The sequence below is a fragment of the Saccostrea cucullata genome, unplaced genomic scaffold, assembly GCF_032062105.1.
Source record: "Saccostrea cucullata isolate Sc308-1 unplaced genomic scaffold, CSIRO_AGI_Scuc_v1 ctg2232, whole genome shotgun sequence".
NCBI classification, from domain to species: Eukaryota; Metazoa; Mollusca; class Bivalvia; order Ostreida; family Ostreidae; genus Saccostrea; species Saccostrea cuccullata.
Genome location: NW_026926569.1, coordinates 194,601 through 215,118, shown reverse-complemented (window position 1 = coordinate 215,118; position 20,518 = coordinate 194,601). Strand labels below are relative to the sequence as shown.

At 33.8% G+C, this 20,518-nt stretch overlaps 2 protein-coding genes across 2 annotated transcripts; one reads left to right on the top strand and one right to left on the bottom strand.

The window, feature by feature from the left end:
- Positions 1-210: 210 nt before the first annotated feature.
- Positions 211-11,094, bottom strand: LOC134272095 (uncharacterized). Its single transcript, XM_062754336.1, has 3 exons — positions 10,825-11,094; positions 7,633-7,779; positions 211-879 (listed from the first exon to the last, which is right to left on the bottom strand). Exons 1-3 carry the CDS (start codon positions 11,012-11,014, stop codon positions 821-823), a joined length of 396 nt encoding a protein of 131 aa, XP_062610320.1. The 5' UTR covers positions 11,015-11,094; the 3' UTR covers positions 211-820.
- Positions 11,095-11,329: 235 nt separating this feature from the next.
- LOC134272094 (protein arginine N-methyltransferase 9-like) lies at positions 11,330-20,191 on the top strand. The gene is made up of 10 exons (XM_062754335.1): positions 11,330-11,628; positions 13,910-14,146; positions 14,396-14,563; positions 14,851-14,947; positions 15,070-15,149; positions 15,455-15,629; positions 17,073-17,274; positions 18,388-18,922; positions 19,223-19,379; positions 19,759-20,191. Exons 1-10 carry the CDS (start codon positions 11,339-11,341, stop codon positions 20,134-20,136), a joined length of 2,319 nt encoding a protein of 772 aa, XP_062610319.1. The 5' UTR covers positions 11,330-11,338; the 3' UTR covers positions 20,137-20,191.
- Positions 20,192-20,518: the final 327 nt, after the last annotated feature.

The following is a 20,518-nucleotide window of genomic DNA, read 5'->3' as shown; positions in this document are numbered from 1 at the left end:
AATAAAATTTATTGCTTAAAAAAAATGGTTGAAAAAGTGATTCTACTTGTCAGAGAAAGTCAAGATATGGAAAAGTTTATTATTACTAGGGCATCACCATGTGAGTGGGAATGAAAATGACATTGAATGAACATCTCATCAAGGGAGATGCTGATTTTGCTCAGAAAGTACTAGAAAGTCATAAATACTTATACATGTAGCTCCCTAATATACGTTAAATCACTTTTTATTTGTGAGAACTTTATTTTTGAGTAATTACACGAGTCACAATGTACTCATAAAAATTTAACTCTCGCTTATAATAATAGTATTCCTTAAGATTTATATAAAGAGCAATTCGTGAAAATTTTATTTCACTTATCAAAAGCCCATGACTATCTCGAGAAAATAAGCTGTTGCAAAAATATTAAAAGTGATCTATAGTAGAACACTGGCTTTTTAAAAAAGAAAAAAACATCTCTGCATGCAAAGGAACAACATCTGCACATGCAAAGGAATTTCTTATACAGGTAAGCAGGTTTTATTGTACATTGTACAATCTCATTACTAACTAAACAATTTCTCATGTTTCATTTATTTATTTAAAACATGACTGGATAGGACATACAATCATGTATAAATGTATATACATAAAAAATAATGTTAAATCTATTTTTGATATTCTTTTAAAGTCAATAACCTTATCTGTTCACATTTTAAAATGAGATTACTGAATCTCTTTAAGTGGTGAACAAATTCAAAATAAGATTATAAGCACTCAAATGTTCTCATTTCTTGTCACAGAAATTTAAAAATCAACACCTCTATAATGTTTATTTCTTTAAAATCGGGAACAATTCCAGTCATACAAGGTTTCACCATATTTTTTGGGACCTGGACCTGAAAAAAAGAAGAAAAAAAATTAATTTTAAAATAAATGAAGGAAAAGAGAGACCCATAAGTCTTAAGGGTCATCTATGTATCCTCCAAGAAAACAAGTGGTTTATAAAAAAGCGTAAACTGCTCCAACCCAGGTTATACATCTACCAGTATAACTTGGGTTGCTATTCAACTCATTCCTTATAATTTTAATAATTTTCAATCATTAAGTATAGAAAACAAGATAATTTCTCCCTTAAAAATGTCCTCAAATTGTTCATATTTTAAACATAACATCAAGCGGATTGATACGTTTTTGACGTAAGTCATTGTGACGTAGGCAACCCAGGTTATACAATTTAGATTAATTTTTTATCCAATCAAATGATGCGTTACAACCAAAATTAAATCATTTTATGAAATTCTCTGCACATAAGCTCTTTTTATCCTATATTTCAAGCTTCCTTGTATGCCTCTAAAAAAAATTTTTACCTAGACAAAATTAAATAATTTTCCTGCAACTTCAAAATGAGTAGCACACTAGGAAATGAACCCCAACTACAGGTTATGCACATCGTCCATGTCCATAACCATTAACTTAAGTATGCTCAAAATAGTCCCTTCAAAGGTCTGAAAAAAATTGGACTGGATGGTCATGAATTTCAAATTTTTCAAAGAGGATTAAAAACCTCTTATAATCATGATTTAACAAGGTTAAAACAGTATACCACCTTTCCATTGAATTGGGGGGGGGGGGCATAATAGACACAAAGAACAAGAAATGTTTGTGAAACACTTAATATGTTCCTCTCCCCTAAATAATTGCAATTTTCCTAAATCCAAGGGTCATAACTCTATCATAAATTGCTTTATCGTACCAAAAAAGAACGTATCTTAGATATTCTTATGATAAATCTGTATACCAAATTTCATTTCAGTATGTGCAACCTCTGCAATTCATTTAATGGAAACTATTGGTGGACCAACTGACCAACCAACAACAGACAGCTCAACAAAGCAATATGCCCTCCCTTCTTCAAAGTATGGTACCAGTAATTTGAAAGCCTTTGCAACAAAGACAAGTTTCAAGTTTTTATGGTCAAACAGACTGATTAATAGATAAACAGACAGATGGACAAATTTAGGAAGCCAGGGTTGCAGAAACTGGGATTACATATGAACTCAGTTTTCCTATAAACAATGTTCAATTATTTACAAGCCTACATTGTGATATGTTAGAGTTTAAACATTTATACAAGAAGAGTCTTTTGAAAGTCAGTTGTTTGAAAACCTATACCTTGTGTGATGACTGCATACTTAGACATGTAATTAAAATTTAAATGCCATCTGAGACCAGTAAAAATAAGCAACCTGAAATGCAGGTAACTGGGTATTGTGTGATCAGAGTGCAAAAGCTACTCTTCCTTTCTGGTTGCTAAAACAGTCGCCATTACAGTTTTATTCACTGAAAGGTAAATACCAACAGTCTATTTCTTTTACCAGCATTAATATTTTTTAATTTTAATATCCTTAAATTACACAGTACAGACTTAAAATTAATGATAGCAAATACAATTAAATTTTTCGTACCATTTAAGCCCTCGAATATTGCATGTTTACAAAAATACCAAGAACACGCAGAATTTGAATTTTTTTTTTTCAAAAGTGGGGTGGTCGGGTGGGGTGGGTGTGGTGTTTGAAAAAAATCTTTTTTGTAGACATCTACATGCAATTCAAAAGATAATTTAAAGATTATTTTCTCAGAATACAGATTTTGTCGTGTTTAGGTATACCCTTTGTATCAATCAAAATTAATGAGCTTATTTCTTTGCTATTCTAAACAAAACGTCCATGGAGCACATCTCTCAACTGGGCACTTTAGCTATAGAAAAACAGAAATAAGTTAAGCACTGAAAAGTTTAAATATACATGTTTATTTCCTATCTAGCTTGTAACACAAGCTTTGATTGGTTACGGAGTTGGTTGTAAATTTCAGTACACCCGACTTCAGCCGGGGGTAAAAAAACGTGATGTCACAATGCATAGTTTTTCTTTGATAAAAGCAAATAACATGACGTCACAATGCATTGTAGTAAGTAGTTATCTTATCGATAGATTGATTAGACTCTGATAGTAACAAAGAATTTTTATGGGTTCATAGGAAATAAATTTGTTATCCAGGTCCAATCAAGGGTGTATGGGGATTTACTACTGGTACACCCTTGATTGAACCTAGCTAACTAATAACGTACCCCCCTCCCCCCTTGAGGTGATAATTTTTGAAGATTTTTCTCGTATCTTCCTAGGTAAAACTTTTATTACTGTTGCAGTCTCAACCTTAGCCAGGTGATCATGATTAGTACAAATTGAATCTACACTAATGACTATGTTATGAAGCTTTTACATAAGTTTAGTCTTTTCTGGCTCAGCTGCAGTGGTAATTGGGAGTTTGACTGAAACTTTTAAAGAATTCGAAAATGTGAAAAGTTTACACACAATTATAAGGTTTTGCCTCAAGTGAACTGAAAATATGCTGCTCGATTTTCTTCATTTCAGAGCCAAGTCTTTAGTCATGGATCCACATATCCGTGCCCAGGAGTTGATACTATGTGACCTTTGTAGGACAGAAATGGTAAAATTTCATTGTGATACATGCAACATCAAACTGTGAAATGCCTGTATTGGAGTACATATGGAATCTGATGAATCCAAGAAAAAACATGAGATTGTAAGATTCATATTTCGAAAATCAATTCCACTATACCCCAAATGTTCATTCCATGACAAAACATAGGTAATCAGAGATTACAGAGCTCACCTCAACGAATGTTGTCTTTCAGTAAGGCAAAGTCACACAATTAACCAACAAAAAAAGTGTACATTCCAAAAATGAAAATATTTAAGCAATTTTGATCTGATACTTTGAAATAGACCTACATAAAAAATTTAAACTAGTTCTTCTTAATGAAAATGTAATCAAAATCCAGCATCTGAAGCAAATTTGAGAATTTTCATCTCTTGATGCAACATTTGTGTAAGTTTGGTTTATACTATGTTATATGAGCCTTATAGTTTTTTGGTAATAGACCTGCAACCATAACTTTTACCTGGTCTATTATCTGAAAAATGTATGTCAAATTCAGCATCCGAAGTAAGTCCATTAGTGTGCATCCTAAGATGTATCGTCCATGCAAGTTTGCTCATTATAGGGCTCATAGTTAATTGGAAATGAAACATGTATTAAAAACTAACATTTTCACTCATCCACAAAAAGTAGATCAGATTCAGCATCCGAAGCAGGCCTGGTAGTTTGCATCCTTAGATGTATCATCCATGCAAGTTTGGTCAACATAGGGCTTAAAGTTACTTGCAAATGAAACCTGCACCAAAAACTTTAACCTGTTCACTCAACCGGAAAATGTAGGTCAGATTCAGCATCCGAAGCAAGCCTGGTAGTATCCATCCTTAAATGTATCATCCATGCAAGTTTGGTCAACATAGGACTTATAGTTACTTGGAAATGAAACCTGCACCAAAAACTTTAACCTGTTCACTCAACTGGAAAATGTAGGTCAGATTCAGCATCCGAAGCAAGCCCGATAATATTCATCCTTAGATGTATCATGCCTGCCAGTTTGGTCAACATAGGGCTTATAGTTACTTGGAAATGAAACCTGCACCAAAAACTTTAACCTGTTCACTCAACCAGAAAATGTAGGTCAGATTCAGCATCCGAAGCAAGCCTGGTAGTATCCATCCTTAAATGTATCATCCATGCAAGTTTGGTCAACATAGGACTTATAGTTACTTGGAAATGAAACCTGCACCAAACTTTAACCTGTTCACTCAACCGGAAAATGTAGGTCAGATTCAGCATCCGAAGCAAGCCCGGTAGTATGCATCCTTAGATGTATCATGCATGCAAGTTTGGTCAATATAGGGCTTATAGTAACTTGGAAATGAAATCTACACCAAAAACTGCACCAAAAATGTTAACCTGCTCCAAAAACATTAACCTGGTCATTCCTTTGCTGAAACTGCAGCATCTGAAACTTTCACTGGTACAATGAAACACAGTAGAACCATCTTCCATGCATGTCTAATCAATATTGGACATAAAAGTACTTAAAAAGAAAACTGCTCCAAAAAACTTAACCTTAACCTGGGACGCCGACGCCGACACGGACGCCGACGCCGACGCCGACACCGACGCCGACGCCGAGGGTATTACATAAGCTCCCCCAACTTCGTTGAGGTGAGCTAAAAACAATGTGAAATGTATTGTAATCAATGCAATATTCCTGTCTGTCGTACTTGTGTTGAATCCCTGCAACATGCAGGTCACAAAATTTTAGAAATTTTGCAAATCCTGGACAAAATCAAAGAAAGGTTCATCAAAGAACAGAAGGAATTAAATGACACTATTCTTCCAACCTACCTGGACATTGCATCCGATGTAGAAAACATGATAGAACAGTTAGAAATGGAAAATGGAGATGTCTCTAAAGCCATAACAAAACATGGGGATAAATCGATGGCACACAATGGTTGACCAAGCCATCAAACAATTGCACTTTGATGTCGAAAAGACGAAAACTAGACAGATACTAACTTTACAGAGACATCTGGACAAAATTAAGGAGAAAATTTCTGAAATAAAGGATGGCATTAACTCAGCTGATGTTGATATGGATTCCTATGACATTTCAGAACTATTAGGTTTTACAAATAATATAGATAAATACAAAAATTTTCCACAGAAAATTGTACCATTTTTATCTAAATTCACTCCACAAACAATCAAAGGGGAAGAACTTTTAAAACTGTTTGGAACTATATCATCAGAAAAACTTACTTCAAATGAAGAAGAACAATGTTACAGTTTCAATAAAACAATAGAATCACTAGAACCTGGATGCTTTCCTACAATTAAACAGCTGCTTGGTGAGCCAGAGATCATCACTACCCTAAAAGCTGAGTATAGAGTCCACCTAACTAATGTGGCCTGTCTGAGTGATGAAGAAATCTGGACAAGTGGAGACGAAAAAACCATGAAACTTTACAACCTGAAACATGGCTCACTAATTAAATCAATCACAACCAAGTCAAGGAAAATCCCTCAAGACATAGCAATAACAAAACATGGCCACCTTGTTTACACTGATCCCCATGATAGATCCGTTAACATTGTGAAGAATGAAGAAATTGAGACTGTGATCAAACTACAGAACTGGAAACCATTGAATGTTTGCAGTACCTCCATCTCTGGTGACCTCGTGGTTACCATGGACAATGATGAAAGCAACCAATCACAGGTTGTCCGTTACTCTGGCTCCACAGAGAAACAGTTTATTCAATTTAACAATGATGGTGAACCACTGTATTCATCTGGCGATGTGAAGTACATCAGTGAAAACAAGAACTTGGATATCTGTGTGGCTGACAGTCAAGCAAAAGCAGTTGTAGTGGTCAATCAAGCAGGGAAACTGAGGTTCAGATACACTGGACATATCCCTATTCTAAAGAACCCACCATTCAGTCCATTAGGAATTGCCACCGATAGTCAGAGTTACATTCTTACAGCAGACATAAGAAATTTCTATATTCATATCACAGACCAGGATGGACAGTTCCTTAGTTACATAGACTGTGGACTGAGTAGACCTTGGGGATTATATACAGATTCAAATGACAATCTGCTTGTTGCCCAATGGGGAAACCAAGAAGTCAAGAAAATAAAATATCTGCAGTGAAGTTAAAACAATCCTGCACTGAAATTCATAATTCGAAATTCACACATTTCTTTATAAGAAATTAAGAATAAACTTGAAAATTTTATCATGAATATGAAACATGATCTTTCACTAATCCAAGATTCCTCTGACTCTTACCCCTGCACATGTCACAATATTATATAAAAATCAGGGATAAGAGTCAGAGGAATATTGGAGAAGATCTTTCACATATTTGTTAAATATGCAATATTATACTATGAGCAATTCACCTTTAATAAATATACTTGCTAAAACTTGAATGATCAGCTTTTCAAACAATTGCTATGAACTCATTAAAACAATTTGTATTTCTTATAGCTTGATGCTTAATATCTTATACAACCTTTTCCCCTTACACAGAAGCCACTTTATATTTAATTTAAAGTAAAACTAAATTCCCTGTCTCAATTTCTCATTATCTTTGCAATAATTAAGATATTGATTAAATTAATTTCATTTATATTGAATGTCACTGTCTAGTAGATTATCATTAAAGTGAGCTGACAATAAGTTGTTTTTATAAATATGTATTGAAGTCTTCATCATGGTTGGTGGCATCATAATTATAGAGGTAGACACTAAGGTCTCAGTAGATATATATTTTATTACATAACGAGAAAAGGATGAAATGAAATCAGCAAATATTTCTAGATAAGCCAAAGCGAAGAAATAAAAAGCTTAAAAGACAATGCTTTTTGAAAAATGATGGATGGAAACAAATTTATAGCAATAGATCATCTTCAAAAAAGAAATCAACCAGATTTCTTTGCGAGTTTATTTTTCATCCTTTCTTTAAACATTGTACTTTAAGAGGGTTCAAAATGAAAAGTATTGTAATTATTAATTTACATATGGCATCTATATATGAATGACCTTAAAAAATGAATAAAAGTGTACAATTATTTCATATACTACATATTGTACTGATTATTAGTATGGTTGCAGCATTTAACTGGCTTTGACTGGTATGGAAGGTTAAAACTAAAACTAACTGACTTACCAATATGTGGAAAATCCTCTTTATGCTCATCATAGTACAATTCAACAAATTTATGTCGCCTTGTGTATCTCTTGTAATTCCATGTCCTCCATGACTCCAACAAAAACATGATTAAACATGCCTTTCCAATGCCCACTGTTCCCATTCCTGAGAAACAAAGAAATCCATTGAATTTAAGGTTTTATTTGAAAACTTTTTTTAAAGTAAATTTTAAAGTTTAATGTAAACTGTAGAGGCATCCTAGAAATTTGCACAGTCTACAGAGAACAACTTCTGCGCAGTTTCTGACCTCTCTCATCATCACAAACCATGGCTAAAATGTATGATCCTCTCCCATTTAGGCCGTGGTTCAACGAGAAGAGAATTTTTTGTGGCTCGTTAAGATATTGACCAATCCGAGTAAAGCATTGTTTGAAAATGAACTTTGACACGACCTTTCAATACCCAATCGCAGTACCTTATATACTCGCTTATAAGTCGGTATATTGGGAGTTAAATATTGGTCTAAAACTCTATGTCCGACTTATAGGCCAGTCATAAAGAGATTGGTATTTTTCTGGATACTAAAAGGTAGTATTTCATTTGCATTTCCAATGATTATCAAAGAAAATGTCTGGTCCCGGCTGACTGCCATATTCCCCCCTCCTTAAAGGTCTTTGGCCCTCCAAAGTCCTCAAACCAGGCTCATCCCTGGCAGGCCTCTCACCTGTCAATTCCAGGGCATGGCACGGCACCAAATGTAACGGGAGAGGAGAAAATGCAGTGAACCAGACCGGGATTCGAATCTGGGCCCCCTGAAACTCCGGTCAGGTGCTCTACAAACTGAGCTTATATCTGGCCACCGGCACTCAAACCCGGCTGACCGCCACACAAGAAAAGTGTAGATATTGAACAGGTTGGGACCAATCGCCCAAATGGGATATAATAGTCCGTTTGAGATATAATATCCCAAATGGGCTATAAATTTACAGTGCAAAAATTGAAAATTTTTATTTTGGCAATAAATATCATAAATCCGCATCAGAACACTTAAAAAGGAATAACTTTTGGTTGACAAGTTTTCCTGTATGCCCATTGTTTATGAGATTGATCCCTCGGAAGTTCCTTAACTTCTTGGGGATCAATCTTTAAAACAGTAGGGTTGCAGAAAAACTTGCTTCACAAAAGTTATTCCTTTTTAAGTGTTCTGATGCGGATTTATGATATTTATTGCCAAAATAAAAATTTTCAATTTTTGCACTGTAAATTTATAGCCCATTTGGGATATTATATCCCAAACGGACTATTATATCCCATTTGGGCGATTGGTCCCAACCTGTTGAATAAAATCAAGTGTGAAATAAGGCATCCAGGGAATCCAAGATGGTGAGTTGCAAATTGTGTCTTTTTAAATACAGAAATATGTGGTTAAAAAATGCTTATTTTAGCAGAGAGCATTTAGAGTCGGCTGAGGCTATCCGCACAATGGTCGTGCTATTACCGATGTTATCAGCACGACGGTCGTGCGAATTATAAACGTTATTCGCACGACAAACTGCAAAATTAATTTACGTTTATTTGTATTATATTTTTACTCTGATATGATTTTTTACATGTCATTCTGCTTCTGTACGTTGAAACTCAAAACAAATTTTATTTATTAGACATCCACATTAAGTTGACCTACCTTTTTCCATGCTTACTTTTCAGGAGTTTCTATGCAAGAGTTTTTTTTTTTTTTTTTTTTGAATGTGATTTAGCCGTTTTTTGCACTGATATGATTTTTCCAAGAAAAAAAGGAAGTAAAGAAAAGAAAGGCCCCCCTTAAAAAACGGCATTTTTATTTTCGAAATACGACACGCAAATTTTAATTTTATATACACCCATATGATACATGAACTAGTATAATATAGGAATCAAGATTACGATCTCCCTATGGTAATAATAAAAGAACAAACAAGGTTACCCTCTTTCAGAACGTTCACAGTTGTGTTCCTTTCTAAATAAATAAAATTTCGCATTTTTATACTCAGTAATAGTTTTCTTATTTGTAAAATAATGCTGTACCACAGGCACTTGTTTCGGAAATAATTATTAAACCCATAGTATTATAATAACACCTTGTGTTACTATTATACTATGGGTTTAAAAATTATTTCTGAAACAAGTGCCTGTGTGCTGTACATAACAATTAAAATAATAAAGCATAGAATAAATTTAAGCTAACCATGATTATTATATTTTTTAGGCCAGGGGTGGGGTGTTATTTTGGAAATTCAAAACATTTTTATACATGCAGTATACATATAACTAAAATGCAACTATAATGAATGTTTATGTCATATTTATAAACAAAACAAGATTAACATATACTGGATTCTCTCTATCATTTTGGGGACTATGGGTCACCCCTGTCTAAAAATCCGTGAGGTTTTTCACACTTGAATCCTTCAAACTATCGCAGTTCTACTTACCGCATGGTCAATTTCTCGACTGTGGGCGCAATTCACGTGCACAATTTCAGCGGCACTTAGGGACTTACATCATGTAAATGTCTCAAAAAATAATACGGAAAATTCGACATAATATTTTACCCATATTATAATTTTTACATGAAGTATTCAGAAGAAATAGGAAAGAGAGAGAATTAAAATAGGGAAAGACTAATTAAGACCGTAAATAAAGGAAAGTATATTATTATGAGAAAAATATTTGTGTACAGGTTATAATATGTATAATTTTTGCTCCAATATCAACAACAAATTAAATAATACAAAGGATGAATAATATTTAAAAATATGTGTCAATTTATTTAGACACGACGAAGAATAAAATAAAAATATACGTTCGTTGGTTGGGGTGAAAAGTATATGTTCGTTGGTTGGGGGGTAAAAAGTATACGTTCGTTGTACATATATAATTTCCCCCACGAACAGTGTTCAGCGTTGATATAATTAATGTTAGAGTTATCTCTCTTGTGTCGTGCGGTTAAGAACTGTTATTAGCACGATCGTCGTGCGGATAACGAAATTTATCCGCACGACCGTCGTGCCAATAGACACTTCCTTTAGAGTCTGACAATGTCTGACAAATATAGAAAAACACAATTTGACAATAGTTATACACAAAAAACACCATCCTAAAGCCAAGTGCTGATACCACTCTCAAAAGTTTGTAATTAACAAGAGCACGTCTTTGCTTTGTGAGACTTACTAGTATAATATGGAACTTTCCTTGAAGCATTCTGCAGAGCATGGCCAAACATCCCAATTGCTCCCCCAATTGGTGTCAGGAGACTAACTTCTCTTTTCATAGCGGAATTATGTCCGATATTCTTATCAAAATCAAACACTCCTGCATATTCCTCCTCCTTGTCAAAGTCGCCTTTCTCGATGTTACTCATGTTTATCTTTTTATTTGCCCCTCAATCGGGGGCCTCCAACTAGTGTTCGGTGTTGTCAGTTGTGGTTTCTCCTTTCTCCTCCAAAATGTCCTACAACGCCTTAGTAGGTCGTTCGACAAGTTAGTTAGGATTAATTGTAATGTGTCAATGAATTTGGATAATATTGCATCGCAAACGTAGTTCTTAAATAAGTCTCAAACATAATGTTTTATGTTATAGAATGAAATGTTTTTAAAAATATACAAATTCCTATATGTTTACAATACGAATATTATTGGTGCGACCATCATACTTTCACTTTTGTTTTCACCCTTGAAAACAAAAATGAGCACGAGGACATCAAAAATCGCAAATATTTCCCTAAAAAACGCAAAATCTTGTTGCAATAATGGTAATTTTGGAAGATCATTTGCTCATTATTTACTTTATTTAAAATTAGCCCCCGAAAAGACGGATGATGTGATGATAGACTTCGTGTTTGTGATGAGAAATTGGACTGAACAACTCGAAAGAGAAAATAGGATAGAGGATCTCTTCCGCTGCTACGAACAAGCGTGTGAAATTATACCAGATTGTGAAGTCATACTGAATAACATTGGTGCTCAACTATTTCGGTAAATATCTTTCTTCATTTTACAGTAGGCCTAATTACATCTGCATTTTAAGAATCACACGGGTTTAAATTTTTAGGTACTGTAGCTTGTTAAAGCCAATAAACGTGTTTTTGTTCTTTTCTTGGTTTTAACTCGTCCACCATGCTGACGTTTAGTAATCTCAGAATTATTTATAGTATATATACTTTGTTATGGAATTATCTACTCCCTTTTTAGCTCACCTCGATGAAGTCGAGATCAGATGATCTTATGCTATACCCCCAGCCTTGGCGTCAGCGTCCCAGGTTAAAGTTTTAGGAGCAAGTCCATTCCCAAGTAACTATAAGCCCTACCTGAACAAACTTGCATGGATGATGCATCTAGGGATGGACACTACCAGACTTGTTTCGGATGCTGGATCTGACCTACATTTTCATTCCCGAGTAACTATAAGACCTTTCTGAACCAAACTTGCATGGATGATGCATCTAGGGATGTACACTACCAGACCTGCTTCGGATGCTGGATCTGACCAACATTTTCATTCCCAAATAACTATAAGCCCTACATGATTCAAACTTGCATGGATGATTTTTTGCATCAAGGGATAAGACTCATAAAGACTTGTTTTGATTATGCTGGATCTGACCTACATTTTCATTCCCACATAACTATAAAACCTTTCTGAACCAAACTTGCATGGATGATGCATCTAGGGATGTACACTACCAGACTTGCTTCGGATGCTGGATCTGACCTACATTTTCATTCCCAAATAACTAGAAGCCCTACCTGATTCAAACTTGCATGGATGATGCATCTAGGGATGGACACTACCAGACTTGCTTCGGATGCTGGATCTGAACTATTTTTTTACAAACAAGAGACCAGGTTAAAGTTTTTGGAACAGATCAATCCCAACGAACTTCCTAGTCCTAGATATGCAGTATTTACAAAGTTATGGACATTTGTTTACACTATATATGTTTTTCATGCTAGACGTGTAGAAATGTGTATATGCCATGTTAAACAGAACTTGCAAGAGTATTGTTGTCGGGATAAATACTATTAGTAAGTATTAAGAAAATATGATGTGAGATTTGCATTACATACACTGATAACATTTGTAGAGGTGAGCTTCGTAATCTTTGATTACCTATGTTTTGTTGTTGTAACATATGGACATCCAAGTGTGTATGTGTACACCAAATTCAATTTATGAGGTCTCTAAATACAAGTCAATTATAATATCTGCCATTTTCCAGTCTCCTTTTCACAATTTTGATAATTTACTTGCCCGCAAAATGTCAGAACCAGCTTCATTATGAGAACTGGAAATTTCACTGTCATCAGCTGGAGTTGATTTTTTATGCTTATGAACCATATTTAATGCTGACCTCAACAATAGCACTATGCTTCTAGAACTCACCAATATCAATTAAAAGAAAAATATTTACATCCACTGAATATTTTCTCCTTTATTTCTTAAGAAAACCCATTGCGTTAATCACTGCATGAACTACATTAGGCATGTTGCCTGTACAGATTTCTTGATCAGTGGCTGTTCCATGGATGAAACGTATAAAAATGTTCGCATCTGACATTAATACAATAATTAATCTTTTTAATCTTACTTTAAATGATTATTTAAGCAGATATGATAATAAAATGTCTTTCTTTGTTAGGCGGGTTATGTATTTTTTCTGCAACAGCTGCTTCCGTTAATTCCAGTAATAACAAACAAAGAAAGCATTTTATTGTTTAACATCACTCCACATTTTAATTCAAGACCTACAAAATTTTGAATGCAGCCTACAGGAAATAAAAAAAAAATTTACAGTCTTATAAAATGTTTTGATGGCATTGTATATTCTATAAGTAAACCATAAAAATGATTTTGGTGAGCATAATCAAAGTATTATACTATTGACAAGTTGTTAGTTTATTAACATTTAAAATCAGTTCGCAAATAGGGATAATGGACCTGAGAATGCTGCCTCTGATTGGAGGCATCTAATTCCCAGTATTTTTTTTATCTCACATGTAAAATATCAAAATCTTAATCATTTAAAAAAGCCTGAAAAATATAAAATATTTTGGAGTATCCAAATACATTCCATGTACAGTCAATACTAAAGAGTAGTATGCATATATATTTTAATAAATATAATAATAAAAAAAAAATTGATGGCAGAAACATGATATTGTAAGATGGCATTTCAACAATCTTAATGTGTAGTGATGTATCAGGAGTGGATCAAAGATCCAATTTTAATAAGACTGGCATTGCAAATTCTCACAGCATTGGATACTTGGAAGAGGCAGCTGCCTACGTCCGCAAGTCCTTGGAGATAAATCCCAATTACTCCGCAGCTAGAGAGAACTTGGACAACATTTGCTGCCATCTGGTGGAGCGCTGGCACTTCAGGATGTTGAATGATGTCAGAAGAAATATTGCCTACCAAACTGCTATTCAGAGAGTTTCAAAACTGGGTCACACTAGCGTTTTAGACATGGGAGCTGGAACAGGGATACTAAGGTTTGTGTGTGAACTATCGTTTCTATAGTACATATAGCTTTGCATTCTTTTTCTAAGAAATATATGGTGTCAGGAACATTTTGGAAAAAAAAAATGTTAAATACAATAATATTTACAGTTCATTTCATTTTATTAGGCCTTAAACAAGAAAAGTGCCTAAATGTTCTGTTAAGTATAACGTTAAGTCAGTACATGCAAATTAAAATCTTTATTACATGTATTTATTACATTTTGAATATTTTTTTTTAGTATGTTTGCTAGAAAAGCCAAATTTAAGAACATCTATGCATGCGAACGATCAAGAACAATGTGTGACTTGATCGAGAAAATTCTTGTCGCAAACAATTGTGAGGAAGAGGTCATGCTAATTCCCAAAAATTCCACGGAGCTAATTCTAGGCAAGGACATTCCAGAAAGGTAATGTTTACAATCTTGAACACCCTTCTTGATTTAAACTCTGTCATATCATATGGGTCATGAATATTTATTGCTGTAACTACCGGGTATAAAAAAAGATTAGTTTAAATTAGATAGTGTATTGAAATCCTATTGAAGACAGGCTGCCCATCTATCTGTGCAATTGTGCCAAAGCTATCACTTTTCAATTGAGAAATACTGGTAATTCCAATGGCCCAAGGAGAAAAAGTGAGAAATCTATAAAAGAGAATTATAATAATCATGGAGTTGTGTTTACTTTAATTCAGATTAGACTTGCTTGTAACTGAGACTTTTGATGCTGCATTATTTGGAGAGCATGTGATTCCATCCCTTATCCATGCTTGGGATAATATACTTAATCAGGTAGGAGGAGGTGTGGTAAAATGACTAAAATCCAAAGTGAAAATGCTTGATACTTGATACATGTATGTGTAGATTTAAATCAAAAACTAATTTCTCTGTGTTAATCTTCCATCTAATTGCAGGAATCTGGCAAAGTGATACCAGAGAGAGCCACTGTTTATGTGTGTGCAATAGAGTGTGAAAAACTAAGGCTTCAGAACAGGTAATACAAAAATGTGATGAAAACACATGTACAACAAACTTTTAGTATCTTGAGTAATGGAAGTTGATTTTCTGTGTGCATAAATTGCTGTAAACTCTCTGAGAATGGGACACTACAAAATAATAACTGGTAGTTCTTCTGTACCTAAATTCTTGGTCCTTTCAAATTGGTAATTAAGGAAAACATCAGCTCTTACTAAAAGGTTGTAAGTTTAATACTGTCCATTTTTTCTGCTGCTTTTCTTCCCTACCCACTTTGCATGCAAAGTATATCTGTACAAGAAAAAAAATGCTATATTTTAACAGGTTTTTGTATCCTGGACTACAGAATTTAGATTTTAACAACATCCACATTATATGTAACACATCACATTCCCTGGATGAACCTTATTCAACAGAGAACCTTCACAACATGAGCGGACAATTCAAGTTCCTGTCTGAGCCTACCAGACTGTCTGTTATTGATTTTAATGATATACAGGTAGTGATTATAATAAGTTTAACCTATTTAATTAAGATTTTTCAAATAAATCAGTTTTGAATACTGGATACTGTTACTGTAAACCTACTTTTATTTGTGTGCAAGAAATTTTCTTGAGTTTTGCAAGAGCCTCATCATCATGAATATTTCTCGCCGCGAACCGATCCTTAAAGTCTCTGTGTCTGTTAACAACAGATCCAAAAAAGGCTTGATCTCAAAAAGGAATCGTTGGAAACTAGTTATTGTTAACCCCTGGTAAATCATGAAATAAAGTTGTCACAAATAAAAGTTGGTTTACAGTATATTATGGATATAATTAAGCAATTTAAAAAAGCCAATACCCACTTGAAATATTTCTTAAATACCTGAATAATATACTGTTGACCTTTATTATCTTGAACTCTACTTTGTTGAACCTTGGCTACATGTATGTTGAAGTGTATTGAAAATCCCAACAACATTTTCTTAATAAAATTTACCCTCAAAATCTCGAACCCTTGGATGTCTTGAAGCTTTTTCTTGCTCCAGTTGAGTTTTAGATATCAAGATTTGGCTGTACTTTGAATACTGATTAAAACATGTAGAAAAGCATTGGTAAAAAATAGTTTCTTAAGGATATCTGATCCTCAGCCAGGAAGGATAACTCCAAAAATTCATATTTAATTTGAAATGCATCGAAATGAAGCTTGAAAATGAAATTTTTTCATGCAACAATTTTCATTTTATTCATCTTTATAAGATTCAAGGTTTTTGGAAGTCCTTATAAAAGTGACATTTGGACCCTATAAAAGGGGAAAAAATGAATACAGTTTTAGAGAAATAAGATTTTCTTGAACCCAGCCTTAGATACAAATGCTTATTAGTAATATGAAATAAGAAGTGATTTGTGGTGTCTTGCAATGATAAAAAGCCTTTTACACTATGTATTATAGAATACATGACAGAAATAGAAGACAAAAAATACCAAATAAGTATAAAAATCATGACAATGTCTCTGAATGCCTGGATACCTATTATTTTTTAACCTAAAATATATTTGTTGATCAATTTGCAATTAGAAAATGCGTTGCTGATATTCCAATTCGCTTTTTCTGCAAAAATATTGGAGATTTGACAATTTTCCCTATATAATATGATTAACTTTAATCTTTAACTTTAAAGAAATACTGTGGATAAATTTACATAAGTTTGTGGATTCAGAGATACTTTTATGATATTTTTGAAAACAATTTTAATTAATTAATTTAATTCAGTATTGATGCAAAATTGATATGATTGAAATGCAAAGTTTAAAGTATAATTATAAACTTTAAAAAGGAAGAAGCACTGATATAAATCATTCTTAATCATTGCAAAAACTGAAGAAAAATCTCATTTCTTGTGAAGCAGATTCAAAACATCTAGCCAAAATTTAAATAATTTGAACTGAAATGTATTTTCTAGATGCTGAAAACATTCCAGGAGGGAGTTAGCTTTGAGGTAAAAATTCCCATTAAATCTCCCGGCAAGCTGGATGCCCTGGCGGTTTGGTTTGATCTTCATCTGTTCCAAGACATCTCCATAACAACAAGTCCGTCCATCCCAAACTGCTGGGAACAAGCTATTTTTCCCATAATTCCTTCCAAATCACCAAATTCAAATACAGGTATGCTCTATGACTCCCTTGCAACATTGACATGTGATCTGCAATTTTCTTTGTGTTCTTTCCTTTGTTTGATAGAGTAAAACTTGTTTTAAGTGTGATGCCTTACCATATCATTTACAAGGGTTCATTTATATACCCTAGGTTCATAGATCTGGGGACATGTTTTTTTTCTGTCACTGTTGTTCTGTGTTTCTGTTATAACCTTAAACCATTCTTTATAACTTTTTAACCAAAGAAATTCCCTTTTTTTTTTAAATATCTTCAAAGATTTGGATATATGTTAGAGCTTCAATGTTTATCCATCACCTTGTCCATCTGTCTGTCCTTATGTCCACTTGAACATTCAGTCTTCCCTTGTTATAACTTTATAAATATTGTGAGCTTATACTTAATATAAAGGTTGCATATGACTTGAAAATGTGTCTTGACCTGAATATTAAAGGTCATTTGGTCAAGTTCAAGGTCATTAGGTGAAAAGTGTAAAATTGTGTCCCATTCATAGCTTTCTAAGAAAGAAAGTTGAAAGTTAATGCTTCAAGCAAAGATTGCTTGTGACCTGAAGATGTTTCAAGACCTTGGTCCAAGGTCATTTGCTCAAGTTCAAGGTCACTTTCAGTAAAATATTTCAATTCTTGACCTGACCATTTGTTGTAATGATGAAACTTAAAAGTATTATTGTAAATCACTTTTCATTCGCGAGAACTTTATTTTCGGCTAATTACGCGAGAGAATGAGCTCACGAAAATTTTATTCTCGTGTATAATAGTATACCTTAAGATTTTATTGAGAAGTAACGATTCATGAAAATTATTTCTCGCTAAATAAGAGTAAATGACAATCTTGCGAAAATACGGTGTCGCGAAAAATTAGTGATATACAGTACTACATGCTTGCCACAAAGACTGTCTATGATGAGATTGTGTATATGATCTTGATGTAAGGTCATTTAGGCAAGTTCATGGTCAATGGTTACATATTCTGGTCCATATCTCCTTAATGGAAAAATATATGAGAATGATACTTTACACAAGCTTATGACATTAGGGGTGTATTGTAATCTTGCTGCAATGGAATCATTGGTCAACCTTTTGGTTTTTTGTAAATCCTTTACAGATGAAAAGGGGAGCATTAACCAGAAAGAAGGCGACAGGATTATCTCGGTCTTCAGCCTCCACCAGAATCGTCTGCATATCAAGTCATGGCAGAAGACGGAAATCTCAGCAGCCGAGGAAAACAGATGCCACAACTCCAGCAAAGAAGAAAAAGTGTTCTACATGGACAGAATTGAACTGTACAGATTAAATAATCTGCATTTGAACAGAATGCAGTGTAAATCTTTGACTCAAATTAAAACTCAGTGCCCAGAAAGAAATTTGACTCTTTTAGACTTCTCCTCCATGTTTTCTCCCATCAGCCTTCAGATGGGTCGTCGTGGTTACCAATCGGGGACGGTAGTTATGAAGTCAGAGTTTCATGAACTGTATCAGACTCTTTTGAACACAAATGAGCTGGTTGATTTGAATTACGATGTTTTGGATGTGAGTGAGTGGCCAGACTTGACTAGAAAACATGACATAATTCTGTGTGATCCCGTAGAACTGTGTGGAGCATTAAGGCAGCAGATCTTTGAAGATTTGGACTTACTGAAGTAAGTGTCATTTTCTTTGAGGTTTAAATCTGTAAATTCTTTTTATTTTAAATTAGCATTTTTAATAATCAAAAATAATATACCATCCCATACCCCCACCCCCAAATACACAAATTTTATATATTGGAACCTAGCTCTTACATATTATTAGTGGAATATTTGTTACATACATGTAGAGTGTATTATGTTTATACAATGTATGTAGAATTGAATCCATTGATTTCGACCTTTTTATTTATCAGTCTGCAATTCACATTACAAAATTATAAATATGAAATTCTGTCTTTTTTTCATCTGAAGATTAACTTGTCTAGAAGAAGATGGACGAATCGTTCCAGGGATCATAAGAATCAATGCCATGTGTATAGAGTCTGAAAGCTTGTTATCAGATAGTGCTGTACTAGGGAATATTGTGACCTTAGGACTGCATATTGCTGAATTTATCAATGGATATCAGGTAATTTAATGATCAAAGATTGTACATTTCCCTCAGAAAAGATTATTATGGAAAATAGATGAAATTTCAATAAAAAAATGAAAATAAAATACTACAGCACTAATGCCAAATTATTTCATTTATATCAGTAATTTTATATGTAAAAATTATCATGGGAAAAAAACTGAGTTTTGGCCAATTTAAATTTACTTCATTTCCAAGCAAGAAGTTTACTTGTTTTGCTATATTTAAATTTGCCATTTTAGAATTTAACCCTGAAATATGTGATAATAAATCATGAATAAAATTTCCCTGTTTGTTTATTACATGACTGTATAGCAATAACAATTTGTGCCTGATTTGTACAGTGTGTATTAAGAAAACTTTCCTCTAACATTAGGCAGCCACACACCTGGATGTGGATTTACATCATCTGGATCATGTCCGACTCACAGCTCCATTTCAACTTTTCCAAATCGACTTGAATGAAAAGTGTATAGATAAACCTTCATCTTTTCTGGACTTGAAAACAAGTGTCAGTGTAACAGCGTCTGATACAGGTCATGTGACTGCAGTTATTTACTGGTTTGAATTTGAACTGTGTGAAGGAATAACTCTGTCAACCTTAGATTCAGTGTTTCCATGGAATCAAGCAGCTGTGATGATGAAAGCATGTGACCTTGACCTTGTTTGTGGTCAACAGGTTAAAGTTCATGCAACTTTGAAAAACAGTTGTATAGGAATTACTATTGATGATGAATTCATGGAGGGAGGGTAGAAATTGTAACTATTGAATTTTTATTGAAATACTGTACACAAGGACCCCCCCCCCCCATTTTGTCTCTTGACTGAATTCTCTCACTTAAAATGCGGCAAAACCATGTTTCAAAGAAGTCATAGGACTTATTTCTTTAAAAAAAAACAGAGTGCCTTTGAGTAACCAATGTGCTTTGTTTGTTTCTAGGTCAGGCTTACATATATGAAAAATCCTTGATAGGGCTTCAAATTTTTGGGTAACAGTGGCAAGTGAATCAAAACTTATATGGTCCGAAAAAACTGTGTACCAATTTGGAATCCAAATAAATATGAATTAAAACCTGCTTTTCTCTCTCCTTGAATATTTTATTTACTTGCATAGTCTTTATATAAAAAATCCTTTT

What these genes read in the sequence shown, in the direction of transcription:
- LOC134272094 (XM_062754335.1), top strand. Translation starts at nt 11,339, where the DNA reads ATGAGCACGAGGACATCAAAAATCGCAAATATTTCCCTAAAAAACGCA. An exon ending in GCTGGAACAGGGATACTAAG is followed by an intron (nt 14,147 to 14,395) that starts GTTTGTGTGTGA and finishes ATTTTTTTTTAG; the next exon opens with TATGTTTGCTAGAAAAGCCA. An exon ending in GGCAAGGACATTCCAGAAAG is followed by an intron (nt 14,564 to 14,850) that starts GTAATGTTTACA and finishes ACTTTAATTCAG; the next exon opens with ATTAGACTTGCTTGTAACTG.
- LOC134272095 (XM_062754336.1), bottom strand. Translation starts at nt 11,014, where the DNA reads ATGAGTAACATCGAGAAAGGCGACTTTGACAAGGAGGAGGAATATGCA. An exon ending in GAAAGTTCCATATTATACTA is followed by an intron (nt 7,780 to 10,824) that starts GTAAGTCTCACA and finishes TTTGTTTCTCAG; the next exon opens with GAATGGGAACAGTGGGCATT. An exon ending in AGAGGATTTTCCACATATTG is followed by an intron (nt 880 to 7,632) that starts GTAAGTCAGTTA and finishes TCTTTTTTTCAG; the next exon opens with GTCCAGGTCCCAAAAAATAT.